Genomic DNA, 12,502 nt, shown 5'->3' on the forward strand with positions numbered 1-12,502 from the left:
TGCTGAGGACTCCAAAGCTGGACACAGTGCTCCAGGTGGGGTCTCACGAGCGCAGAGTAGAGGGGTAGAATCACCTCCCGCGACCTGCTGGCCACACTTCTCTTGATGCAGCCCAGGATGGGGTTGGCTCTCTGGGCTGCCAGCGCGCACTGCCAGCTCATGTTGAGCTTTTCATCCACTAACCTTTGCTGTGGTTCATCATGGGCCTGATACTGGTGCCAGTTTGGTCAGCAGCAAATCTCCCAGTTTGATTTCTAGGTGCGCCAAGCGACCGTTGTCACTTGGCACTGAGAAGTCTCAGGAGCCATCCCCGAGGAGGGTTTATACTGAGAAGCACATCGAGCTCTGCGTTTCCCAGTGAAGCCCAGTGCCCAGGGATCTGAAATCCCTCTCTGCTGTTCCGTCTCGTGTATTATGCTAAACGGAGCGCTTAAACTTTACCTTGTGCTAAGTGGTTTCACTCTGTTAGAGTTTACATACAAAAAGTATGCAGAGTGACTATCACGTTTTCTAATTTTTCCCGTTCGTACCTGGAGATCAAATCCAACACCGTGAGCTTTGCACATCTGGAGGAGAACATTGTAGGAGACCCTGGAGAGGCCGGAGTGCCTCAGCTGGCTGCTCGCTGCTGTGCACCGGTGCCTTATCGGAGAGGGCTAGAGAAAACAACATCAGATTTTTCATTTTCATACCAGTTTATATCCGAAACCATCAATTTACTATATAAATGGCTTTTTCCCAGTGAACTCATCTCAGTGCGGAGTCAGACTCCATTTGGAGGAATTCCTCTTCATCACAATCTCTATTGACCACAGACATTTTCATGCAGCAAAACGAAATCCTCGCCTCACCCTGTACCTAAAACCTTATATTGCAGATCAGATCTACAGAATCCCTCTTCATGAACCGCATTTTGGTATTTTCGCAGCTCCACTGGGCCCTGAGCCCTGTGAACTCATTCTCGGTGGATCCTTTGAGCCCATCCTGCCCCGCGGTAACACACGTTGTTCTGGAGTCAGCCCTTCTCGACAGCAGAAATTCCAAAGCGGATCATCAGTAGGGTTTTTTTTTTTCGCCAGAGAATAAAAAGGTTTTAAACCAGATCTTCTAAAGCTAAATTTCAAGTGGGTTTCTCCAAGACTGAACATTCCGCTGCGGCATTAGCGAGCATCATTTTTCCAGCAAGTCCTTGAGGAGACAAGGCCCAGTGACTCCGAGGAGCGGTCCCGGTGGTACCAGTGAGTTCACACCACGGGTGACAATCAGCACACCGTTGGAGATTAAACTCTTACAGAACAGCGAGGTTGCATTGCGGGGAACTGGACAGAGATGGTCTCCTAAAGCAAGGCTTTCCTGTGATGTTATTTTTAATACTGGGCTGTTCATTCCGAGTGGCGATACCGCACATCGAAGCGTGTAATTTACAGTATTTTTTTCTAAAATGATATTTGTTTTGACGTTGACTCATTTAAGTTGACATAGTTGAAATCCTTATATAATACATCTCTGCCTGAAAATTAATCATGTTTATAATATTCTGAGAATTAATAACACCCATTGCTCAAGTCATTAACTTAAAAAAGGAGCTTCCAAAATCTGTTCTCTGCAGTGGGGGACCACAAATAAATGAATGCTTGATAAAATAATCCAAGTAGCAGTTTAACAAGCGTAAACTTGAATGTGGCTGCAATAACACAGAACTATTGTTTAAGGGTTGGCATCAGGTTGATGAGGTGCTTATTTCAGCTACAAAGCATGCATACACATGCATAATGAACTGCGGGATGAATTATTAATGTGTTGCTTATTTAGCCTCATCTGTCTAGAAGATAATGTATCCTAACTATAATGAGTGATTGGTTTTGTACATAATTACAGTAGCAGCAGTATCTAGGAAATTTGTTCTTTCAAAGAAGGATTTCTAAAAATAAAATCATCACACAAACTCAGTTGCTGCTCCGTTTTATCAAAATCAAACCTACCAGGATTGAGAATATATAATAAATTAAAAGGGACAGAATCATTATTAACATCATAATTTTACACAAAGTGTTTTACTTAATCATTTATTACAGATCATGTGCTGGAAAAGCATTTGTCTCTTGGTTTGTTTGTTTCTTTTTCTAAAGATACTTGCCTGAGAGAGCGCATTTTTGTAGTTAACTCTTAAAGAGATAAAACCCTCAGAAACAAAGAAAGAAGAAAAATATAGGATATAGCGACAATTTATGTTAATTCTGACAGAATTTTAATTAAAAAAAAGTTGCTACTTGATTACTTTTCATTTCTAAAACTTGCACTACTGGGACTAATCATATCTAATTTCCTTCTCTCCAACTAAAAGTGGTTGCTTGACAAGAACAATAGATCAAGAGCTCATTAACCTCTAAATTACAGCTCCCTGACATTTTTGGAATGCCGCTCCGTTCCTCCTCTACGCACAAAATAAAAGGAGTTGTGCATTTTCTGTCAAAACACGTGAAACGGCATCTGGTTTCTATCTGTATGTGTATATATGTGTGCCCTTATACCTACATTTCTTATCCTCTGACTTTTCTAAAGGCCTTTCTTCCCTTTTTTGAGGGACAGTCTCAAGGTTCAGAGCCGTATCGAATACAGGATTGATCTAATACACCCAATCAGCATAATAAGTCGTCATGTGTTAACTGTGCTTCCGTGACAGTGTGTTTATACGGATCCCAAAGCAATACACAAATAGCACCTTATTTAAAATCCCATCCCGGCGAGGCACTATTACGGGGACAACCTTAACGACCTTTCCGAGAGATGGAAGGTGAGATCCACAGGATGCACCTAAACCTCCAACCCCGAGCGCCTGGGCTTTGTGTGCGGCACGAAGCTGGGGTGGAACTTCAGGGCTCCGAATTCTCATCCCGGCTCAGAGCTCACGAGCTGAAGGCTCAGATTTCTTCTTGACTGTTTTTAAGTTCCTGCTATGGCCAGGGAGTGCTTTCACCTCCTTCCTTTTTCTTGCAACTTCCAAACGACCACATTCTTTACAACTTGAAAACTACCTAAAATATTTAGAAGTTGGTTACTACCACAAAGCGGTGGTGGTGAGTAGGAAGAATGAATAATCAGGTGCCCACAAGCCCCCAGAACCTTTCTGTTAATTTCTAACGTGATGGTATCCCGCTGACTTTATTAACCTTCTAAAATCTGAAAGTGGCGGTTTAGAATCTGAAAGGAGCAGATTGAGCTCCTCTACAACAGTGACCTAGGACAGATTTTTGACTTTTCGGTAATTCACGTAAATAATTTTCTTGGTAAACAAATAGCTGCTTACGGGTTTTGTCTCCTCGTGCTGAATACGGTGGCTTTTCATTTTCTTCGAAGGAAGAGAGACTTCAAAGCGGCCAGAGCGACAATCCACATTTCCATCTGTCACGTACAACATGAGCTGAGTCAAGGCCAGCTGGTCACTATAGCAAAGGTCGAGGTCTGTTGCCCACACCTAATCAAAAGACAAACAGGTGCATTAAAATAAATTAAAAAAAAAAAATACAGAGAAGAAGAAGAGTGAAACTCAGCAGTTGCGTAAAGGAACATCTAGGCCTTGATTTCCATGCGTGTTGGTTTCCTTGTGCTGGTGCCTCCCGGGCAGCGACGAAACGGGAACAATCAGAACTCGTATGTAACTTCAAAAGTAACTTCTCAGAGAAAACCAAAAGGCCGAGGACAGAACAGTGACCTGTGATTTTAGCAGCGATTAGAAAAAGCAGATGGATGAGCTCCACGGCGGTAAAGCCTGTATCGCATTAAATAGGTAATTATCGAAATACTAAAGATCACACCTGGATTTTTCAGCTGAAAAATAATTAGCGTTAAATAAAGTCAGCCTTCGGTTCCAAAGAGGTATTTTGAGATGGAAAAAGGGGAGTCGCAGAAGGCAAAGCTGAGCTGAGTAGGATTAGGGAAGTGTGGAATCCGTGTGGAAGGCGATGCGTGGGTCACCTGCTCCCACTCGCCGCTGGTTTGCGGTGCTGTCAGATTTATACCCGTGTAATTACACGGGAAATCAGACCGTGAGATCGTGGGGCTGCCAGTGGAAGCCCACCCCCCCCCAGCCCACCCCCCCGCAATGACAAAAGCCCGGCACCGACCTCACGAAGATTTCAAAGCATTAAAGCACGGAAAAGCCAGGCAGGATTTGCGAGGCCGGTCCGCACCGAGGGAAGTACCGTGGGTCGCTTCTGCGAGGCTCCTCCGCCCCCAGTAACCCCAGTGTGCCCTTACCCCTGAGTTTTTCCCTCTTAAAAAATGCTTGTGCCTACGACATCAATGAGAAATGTTAAGGCACACAAATGTCTGCCCTACAGTGGACCCCGTTAAAACAAATCTGGCGGCGAATGACTTGAATAAGCCTTTGAATGGTAAATGGCGTCATTATAAGGATATTAAGGGGTCAAGCAGTCAGGGCCTCTTGGTAAACTGGAGTTAATTTCTGAATCATATGCACATAGTAATGCCCTTTTTATAATAGCGAATAAATCACATCAGTAACAGTTGTTAATATCTAACTGCCAAGTATCTGTTGCTGTATTAAATATCCTATTTGTCAACTTAAATATTTCCTGCTGCATGGTATAAAATGCAAATCGGATGCTAATGGCTGGCTTTACTTAGTAATAGGGGAATATTCCCCAATTATAATGCTTAATTTTCTTCAATAATTTATTCTTTATCATCGCTTCTGCGAGACAGGGAGGAACTTTCATATCGATTTGTACTTTTCCAGCACGCGCTAACCTTTCCAATGAGCTGAATAGCAATTATAAACTGTACATACTGTAGAAGCCTTACATTAATTTCCATAAACATTATCAACAAAGCAGTAAGAGCCGGTGTGTCTGGAACCTCGTTTGAGTCGGATTTTAGATTCTCAATAAAGTTTTGCCCCCGGAAAGAGGTGGCCGGGCTACACGAGGGGCCCAGGGGCTGCTGAAAATCTTGAGGCTGTTTGTAGCTCGGCCAAAGCCAACTGGTCGCTCTTCATCCAGACCCTGACGTTGCACCTGCAGCTGCTCGGACCTCAGAGTCCCCACCAGCACCATCCGGAAGCTCTGTAAAGGGCAAAGATGGAAAAAACCCACAGAATTTAAGTAAAGAAGACACCACGGCCGTAGCGCATCCGGGTAAGCCCAAGGGCTGCGCTCTGGCAACGGGCAGAGAAGGGGTTGAGCATTGAAGAGCAGATAAAGCATTAAAACCACAGCCTGGTCAAACGTAAGCAGCCACCAGCACAAGATAAATTCATTACGCCCTGGTAGCGACGCCGACAAACCGTACCGAGCGTGGGATAGCACACACGCTTTGCAGGAGTTACTCAGCAAATCCCATGTTGTCAGCAACTAAAATTAAAGTCCGCGCAAAGTGACGCTGTTTTCATTTCAGATGTAGAGAACAGACCCGTTAATGACTTGTGTGATGCGTTTCAAACCCCGGAGTGCCAACCCCACTGGCCCGTTCCCGGTCACTGCTGGGGGAAGGCACAGCAGCACTCCGGGATCCCGGGATCCTGGCACCAGGGGGTGGCTCCGGCCTCTTCCCTGCCCAGGGAAGGGGCTACAACACAGGGAAGAGGAGAAAAAGCTTTTAGCTGGGTGAATTTCACGCTGGAAATCATGAGAGCGACCAAATGCTATTTTGAGGAGTTTCTGTGTAGATCTCCACAGCCCCGAGCACAAGGAGGAGGCAAACATGGCTGGGAGCCACCTCCTCTCGTCCCGGGCCTGAGCCCGAGGCTGGACCACCCCGATCGCCAGTTAAAGCAGCCAAATGGTCATCACCGTGTGCCAGCTGGGATCACCCCGGAGGACTCTTCTCCTGGCTCAGGATTCTCAGAGAACGCTCTAATGTCGCCACGTCCCTGCCCTGGATACATCCCAGAACATCCCTAACACGGGGAGAAAGGAAGAAGGATCAGGTGGCATAAGATTCCAGCTTTATCCTAGCAAGGGATTCCTTTTCGCCCTGGAAATCCAGAAACGCCCCTTAAATCCCCTTTGTTCTGCTCCAGAAGCGGGAAAGACACAGAGCCTGGGCAACAGCTCTAAATTTATTTTCATGGGATTGGCAACAGGATAATTTTTTCCCCATTTTGCCGGCTCAAACGCAGCTCCAGCCGACTGAATCCTTCGATGGAACGATTTCTAAGTCCCATCCCAGTTCCCGAAGGTCACAAATGCTCTTTGAAAAATTTAAGCAATCATTACCAGGCAACATTTTTTTGGTAGTTTTGAGCAAGGCTGGAAGTCGGGCAGGTCCGAGTCTGGCTGGTGGAGCCGCGTGAAGACAACAGCTACGGAGCTGCTTATAGCGCTCTTGTGCTGGAAGCGCTGGCGCTGTCAGCCCGGCACCTTTCCCCAATAATATATCAATATATATTCCCAAACGGAAAGGGGGAGCTCATTATATCATACAAAGCACATACTGACCATTTTGAAGTTTGCAGGTGTCCCTTGGGTCTAATGACCTAAAATGAATTGTAATAAACAAAGAGCACCAGAATCCTTTATATCTGTATCTGAAGAATCCTAACGAGGTGGACTCCGTAGTTGATGAGTTCTCGTTTTCTGTGAGGATGTCACCAGCCTTACGCTGAGATCACGTATTTCCACTGCTTTGAGAGCGCTCTTTGGCACGCAAAGCACCGAGCTGAATCCGTACGGCTGGAGCCGCCGTCAGCAGCAGATACGGAGAACATGAGCTGAGAGAAACATCTACTGCAAGAGCCAGAAGAGCTGGGCATCACCTGTACGTGACCGGTTTGGGCAACGGAATTTAGACACAGCCGGTGCTCTCTCCTCTGCTCCTTTTGCCGTATTAGAACGTCAGGGCACGGGAAGGTCTCAGCTCGGCTTCTCCTGCCGGTTCCGCAGTCCTGGTGCTGCTGGGCCAGCCTGGACGAAGCACCACGCGGCGTGTGAGCAGAGGTGGCCACAGAGAGGAGGGGATGGTGGAAGAAGTGGCATTAACCAAGATGGCACCCGTCACCCCAAACGAGAGATGAGACTCTTCAACTGAAAGAACTCCCTCTGTGAAGGATCACAGAATCACAGAATCTTCTTGGTTGGAAGGGACCTTTGAGATCATCGAGTCCAACCACAAAAAAAACCAAACAAACCAAAAAAACCACACAACAAACCCAACAAAAAAACCCCCAAAAAACAAAAAACCAAACACCAAAAACAAAACCCACGCAAAACAAACACCCACAACCACACCCCACACCCACAAACAGACACAACCCAACAGTCTCGGGCACCAGAGCATGCCCTGAAGAGCCACGTCTACACATTTCCTAAATCCCTCCAGGGATGGCGACTCCACCACCTCCCTGGGCAGGCTGTGCCAGTGCCTGACCACCCTCTCAGGAAAGTCATTCTTCCTAATATCTAATCTAAACCTCCCCTGCCCCAACTTCAGACCATTTCCTCTGCTCCTGTCATTATTCCCGTCATAGGATGACGGAGACTGTCGCAGTAGAACCGATTCCACAGACGGCTCCTCCAGCGGCTCAGAGGAACCGTGCGAGGAGGAGAATCATAGAATGGTTTGGGTGGGAAGGGACCTTAAAGCTCATCCAGTTCCAACCCCCTGCCCTGGGCAGGGACACCTCCCACCAGAGCAGGTTGCTCAGGAGGGGCTGCCACGTACAGACCCCCAGCACCGCTCCCCACCGTCGCTGGGATCGGACTGAAGGCTTCACCCACGGATTCTTTGGTTCCTAGAATTTATATGGCAGCTAAAAGGGCACTCATCGTTCTCGACGTTACCACTAGTAAGAGTAGAAGGTGCTCAGGTAGGCTCCTGCTTTGAAAACTGAGGTGTAGACGCAGCTGACGCCGATACAGAAGTTGGGGGGAAAGGCAAGAGAGGCACTACAGGAGCTCCACGGAAAAAGCACACACAGCATCAGATAAAAGCAGTGAGGAACAGATCCTGATGCAGTTCCCAGCAATGCCTGGAGTTACAGCGGAGCAGGGAACACAGCTTTCCAGTAAGGTTCCCGTTTCGAAGGGAGGAGAATCCTCCCGGTTCAGCGCCACCAGAGCTGTGAAACAAGCAGGATGTGACACTCCTATCTGTGGCAGACTTTAACTGAGGAAACCCCTGCGCGCAGAAACGTGAACGTAGTGAAATCCATCACAAGCTTTTCTCCGTGTCTCAGGACGTAGAAGAGTAGCTGTTCCTGCAGTTGACTAAAAAAAAAAAAAACAAACCCAAAACCAACCACTCAAACTGAACGAAAACGTTCCTTTGGAATGTTCAACCCAACTCCACCTTCGTGGCACAGAATCTTCAAACCAGTCTAAGAGCTCCCCAGAGCTCCAGGCTCAGGCAGAAGGAGCGAAATCAGAGCTCCCGATTAGTTTGGGCTGCTCTTCTCGTCGCAGGTGGAAAGATCCTTCAGGTTCAGCTCTCCATCTTACTGGATTGCAACAGGTTTTCCTTTGAACTAATATAAAATGGGTGGCAAAAGCTTCTAGAACGCCCTGAAAATCTGAGCTGTGGCGTTGGTTTAAGGGTTTGTTGGGTTTTTTTTTAATTTTATTTTAGGAATATATTTCCATAGTTGATAAAGCGATGTCTGTGGAGGTCAGGCAGTTAATAACCAGATGAATTATCATCTCCTCCAGTAGATCGGGAGCTGTTAGAAGGCAGCCTGTGCAAAGGTCAAGTTTAAGTAAAGATAAAGAATGATAAAATCATACAGATTAACAAATACCTATTCCTCGAGTCCGTCCTCCTTTTCTGAGGATACACCATAAGGGCACGTGCGCAATCCCGGGTATTTACCCCAGGAGGTATCCCATCCGGATAGGGTTGCGTGGGAAATTAGCGTAACATCAAGAGCTTTCACTTGAGATTTTGGGGGCTTGCAGGACACACGGAAAACAAAAAAAGCTAGAAATACATCCTGCAAGACTTAGTGGCTGTTTGTCCAAGGAAATAGGATGAAATCTGGAATTGCTCCCATTTACACAGAGGGCCAAGTGCTACCCGGAGCCGCTCTCCTTCAGCGGACACAGCTCAAGAGCCTGCGCTTCGTGGCAAAGGCATCTCAAGTGAATAACGTCACAATTATAGTGTAATTCTTTACAACTGCCATAAAAATGCTTCAGCTTTAAAACATAAACTTGAGAAGGGAAGGAAACAGAAGTTCTTAAAGAGTCACTAAATCACAGCTTTTCTTTCTCCAGTTCAACTGGTTTATCTGCATCTAGTGTTGATGTTTGCGTTAGTGCAAGGAGCACACCTGCTATTTTTAAAGAAGTGGCTGAATGACACTGTAAAAATGTCAATTAGCAAAACATTAATGCAACTTGGGCGTTGAAAAGAGAGAGCTTTTTTTTTTTTAAATGGCTTTTTAAAATTCCCAATACAATTGATTATTTCGGCAGCGATCGCAGACAGGATCTTATCCGGCTGCCACCTCGTGGCAGCTGCTGGGATGGTGCTGGCCCCGAAAACTTAAATTTTAGGGCCCTAGAAGCAGCCCTGACCTCTGTCCTGCCGAACAGAAGGTTGGAAAACAGTGAAGGAAAACGCTGTGGCTCTTTTTTTTTTTTTTTTTTTTGGAAATAACAGGTAGAAAATGCTACATTCTGTCTGGAGAAATCTTGAGATTTCTGTGCATGCAGAAGAGCATCCCGCCGCAAGCGTCCCTCGGAGCACTGACGCTGTAAGGCCTTCAGAGACACCCCCAGCGCGCTCCTCCTGACCCCACACCTGTCTCCACGGCCAACGCTGGCCGACAGCCCCGAAACCACCCTCCTCAGGGGCTTTTTAAGCCGCTCCAGCGGAAGTGAGGGAGAACACCCACCTAAACCCGCCCTGTAATTCTCCTTTCGGTATGTTCTGCCTCATCTTTTCCTCTGCGCGCACTCTGAACAATTTAATCCAGTGTTTTCTCGCTATTGCTGGAAGAGGAGCAGGGCTGCCTACGCTCTCAAACCGGTGGAAAAGGTGACTTACGACCCCGCTTCTCCAAATTACCTGCCCACGGATCAATGAACGTAAGTAAGTTGATGCATTCAAGCAGTCCCGGTCAATTAAACGGACTTATTTAGGTGCAGCTCCTCGACGAGTTGGGATCTGGGCAGGATCCAGTCAATACTGTGCAAGACTTCACTTCGAAGGGTCGAGGCCTCGCTCTTAAAGATCAGTCTTGGGAAACAGACTGGGAAGCAGAAGCGATTCGGTCCCAAGTTACGCACCTAATTTTTCTCCTCCACTTCTTCCCCCAAGACACTGAAAACAGCGTGTCTCCATCTCCCTGCGTGTCTCCATCTCCCTTTCCCTCGGGAGCAAATCACAGATGCTCATAACCGAAATAGAAACAGATTCCTGAGGCAAACAGAGAATCGTGTCAAGTCCCCAGCGCTCTCTGCCCCTCAGACCCCTGCCGGGGCGCTCACAGCCCCACAGCGGGTGGCAGCCGATGCGTAATCCCACGGATACCTTTGGGGTGCTCAGCTCCACGGCGTGCTCCGGCAGGGTGGTGGGCTCTGCCTCGCCACCTTCCTCATCTAACCCATCATCCCAGCTCTGATCTCAGCCTCAGTTATACACGAAAGGAACAATGAAATGCAAGAGCTGAAGCACGACGCGCAGCAGACGGCAGGACAGACAGGCGTGAAGACACTCAGACAGGGGTTAGATCCTCCTACAGGCACTACCCTCCGTGCTCTTGGTTGCAAACTGCAGCCTCCTCCAGTGCTATCATAATTTAAGGAGGATCTATAGGTGGATGGAGGACGATACGATCTGCAGATGCCTCTGAATTACTCAGTGGCAAACAGGCCCAGCACAGGCAGGGCCAGGCTGGTTCGTTCCCCCGTGAGGACGAAGGAAAGGGAGCTGGGAGAGATTTGGGTACCAAGTAGAAGCACGTGGAAATGCCCCGTGGAAAGAGGAGGCTGTATCTTACATCTGAGAGGTTACAGCATCACCCAGCTCCTCCGCGCCCAAGGACACCATCGCTTTTGTCACCTTTTGGTCAGTGCAGACTGCAAGAACTGCAAGAGAGTAAAGACATTGCTGTGTGATGGGCACGAAGCTCTGCAGTGACCCACAGTGACCCACAGTTCTCAGTCCCACATTCATTCTGGCTTCCCATTGACTTTTGTGTTTGATGGACACATGTTATTCCTTATCCATCACCGAGTCTCTTTGCTACTAGTGCTCCAAGGGAACACAATGCGAGCAAGGCACGTGGAAGGAAAACACTCACCACCACCAGCAATCTTTAAAAATACAAGCCATACCCCATCGTCCATACCCAAATTAATTTTACGCTTATGACATATAGATTTTTAAAGGCTTTCGGATAAAGAGCCTGAAACTCAAAGTACAGGCATTTCTTTCCTCTGCTCTGGCGTCCCCTCCCCGCGAGTGCACAGGGGACGTACCTGGATCGCAGCTTACGGCCGCGCACTACGCAACCGCAGAAAGACGTTTGCACTTCTTTGGCCCTTCACATTTCCTAAAGAGTTGTATTTATGTAGCGTGTAACTTTATGAAGGTTTCAGGGATTTTTAAGTATTTAAATACTCCAACTGTATTGGTAACAGATGTTCAATGATATATTTAATTTTTAGTTTTACTGAAAATATCACGTATCGGTTGATATTTTCTGTAAAATATAACGTTGAAAGAACGCCTAAACATACTGTACTTCCAGGAAATGTATCTGAGCCTTTCAGCTACTGCATTAAAGTGGGCACTTCTGAAATTAGTGAGCAAACGTTCTGGGAGTCTAATAGGATTTCTTGTTTGCCAAAAAAATAGTGCTTTCAGGAGCACAATCTTTTGTGTAATCTCTCTCACACAAGACAGATGGCATCATTAATTGCCTCTGCATCTAGTTAAATTTTAAAACCCGTGCTTAAATAATGTTAAAGTTGTGGTACACGCTGACAAACATAGGAAATATTAAGGTAAAATCAACTGGAAACAGGGGAAGAAAAACCAAGACAGAGCAGCCAGGGATAATAAGAGGTCAACAAGAAACACTGACTGATTTAAAACGTCTTTTTCGTGCCAGGAAATGTTACAACCGTAGTAATTCAGGAAGCATTTCTGCGTTTGGGTGAACTCCTGGCTTGGGTGAAGCAATTGGCAAAACTCCCATCGACTTGAGAATGTCATCCCTTAAGCTTTTTAAAGCAACTTTACATGGAAGTTGTCCAATAACGGCTTATCTGCAGTTCTGATGATGCCGCCTGTGTAAATACATTTTGGGAGTCAAATGTAACTGTGCTCTGTACTTCAAAGGTGACGTTATTCCAATTCTCTGGTTTATCACAGTCACCCTACACTGGTACCGGTTACCAAAAGCCTGATTTTAAGCCTCCTCTGAGCTTAAAAAGGAATATAATTCTGATAGCACCGCCAAAGAGCCAGCTTTTGCCAATGGGCACCATATGCTGACTCTGGTTTGAAATACAAGCCCTATGTTTAAAGCCTTTTCTCA

At 46.6% G+C, this 12,502-nt stretch overlaps 1 protein-coding gene across 1 annotated transcript in view; it reads right to left on the minus strand.

Annotated features, from left to right (window-relative positions):
* The window catches only part of IQCH (IQ motif containing H), a 64,232-nt gene that overhangs the window by 913 nt on the left and 50,817 nt on the right, over positions 1 to 12,502 (minus strand). The window contains exons 17-18 of the mRNA XM_074155717.1: positions 3,308 to 3,475; positions 531 to 656 (exon numbers count right to left, since the gene is read on the minus strand). Coding sequence (XP_074011818.1) covers positions 531 to 656; positions 3,308 to 3,475 — 294 coding nt within the window. The remainder of the gene's footprint in view (positions 1 to 530; positions 657 to 3,307; positions 3,476 to 12,502) is intronic.

The sequence above is a fragment of the Numenius arquata genome, chromosome 11, assembly GCF_964106895.1.
Source record: "Numenius arquata chromosome 11, bNumArq3.hap1.1, whole genome shotgun sequence".
NCBI classification, from domain to species: domain Eukaryota; kingdom Metazoa; phylum Chordata; class Aves; order Charadriiformes; family Scolopacidae; genus Numenius; species Numenius arquata.